We start from the raw sequence: 702 nt of genomic DNA, 5'->3' as shown, positions 1-702 counted from the left end.
CTCACCGATGTAGTCAAAGCGTCCCGGTGCCAGCCGCTCTGGCAGGCGGGAGGCAAAGAGGAAGCCCGTGAGCAGCGCACAGAGGAGGTGGTAGCCGTGGCTGGGACTCAGCGCCTCCTGCCCACAGCTGTGGCCTTTGCCCCAGCACAGCCCGAGCTGGCGAAGGAAAGGCACGGCTGCTGGGGAGGGCTCGGGGGGAACGGGCCGTGCCGGGGTCTGGCGCGGACGCCGGGGCAGGCCCAGCCGGGGGACTGAGGGCGGGGCCAGAAGCAGACGGTGAGGGGCAGACGGGAAGGCGGGAGCCTGGGCAGGGGGCGCACCCTTACCCGATAGAAGAGCGGGAGGTTGTCAAACAGGAAGGGATAGGCGAAGGCCGCCGTGCGGAGGGCCTTGCTGAGCCCAGGGCTCTCTAGCTCGGGGAACCTAGGGGCGCGAGGGAAGGCTATCACCACCTGTGCTCAGGGTGAGAGTCAGAGACGGGCCGGGGCCTTGAGCCAAGGTGGCATGTCAGTGCAGCTTAGGGCACGCGACCCCGCCAATGACCGCGTCTCAGGTGGCTGTGAGATCAGAGGCGGTGCTGGCATACAGGGTGGCACAGAGTAAGGCCGGGAGAAACGGTCCCGTTGTCACTGAGACATCCGAGCGTTGGGGGGCGTGTCCTCTCCTGTGCCTCCGCCTTCCCCGTCCCCGCGGGAGGGGCCT

General features: G+C 68.5%; 1 protein-coding gene across 1 annotated transcript; it reads right to left on the bottom strand.

The window, feature by feature from the left end:
- Window positions 1-3: 3 nt before the first annotated feature.
- Window positions 4-423, bottom strand: LOC103252285 (progestin and adipoQ receptor family member 6-like; the record flags this gene model as incomplete). Its single annotated transcript, XM_008050914.1, has 2 exons — window positions 4-156; window positions 327-423. Coding segments are annotated over 2 exons (250 nt in total), but the record flags the coding sequence as incomplete, so codon positions are not given.
- Window positions 424-702: the final 279 nt, after the last annotated feature.

The sequence above is a fragment of the Carlito syrichta genome, unplaced genomic scaffold (assembly GCF_000164805.1).
Source record: "Carlito syrichta isolate Samal-C Ts95f unplaced genomic scaffold, Tarsius_syrichta-2.0.1 Scaffold154277, whole genome shotgun sequence".
In the NCBI taxonomy this organism is placed as follows: domain Eukaryota; kingdom Metazoa; phylum Chordata; class Mammalia; order Primates; family Tarsiidae; genus Carlito; species Carlito syrichta.
Note: the sequence above shows the minus strand (reverse complement) of the source record. Positions and strands in the feature narration are given on the sequence as shown.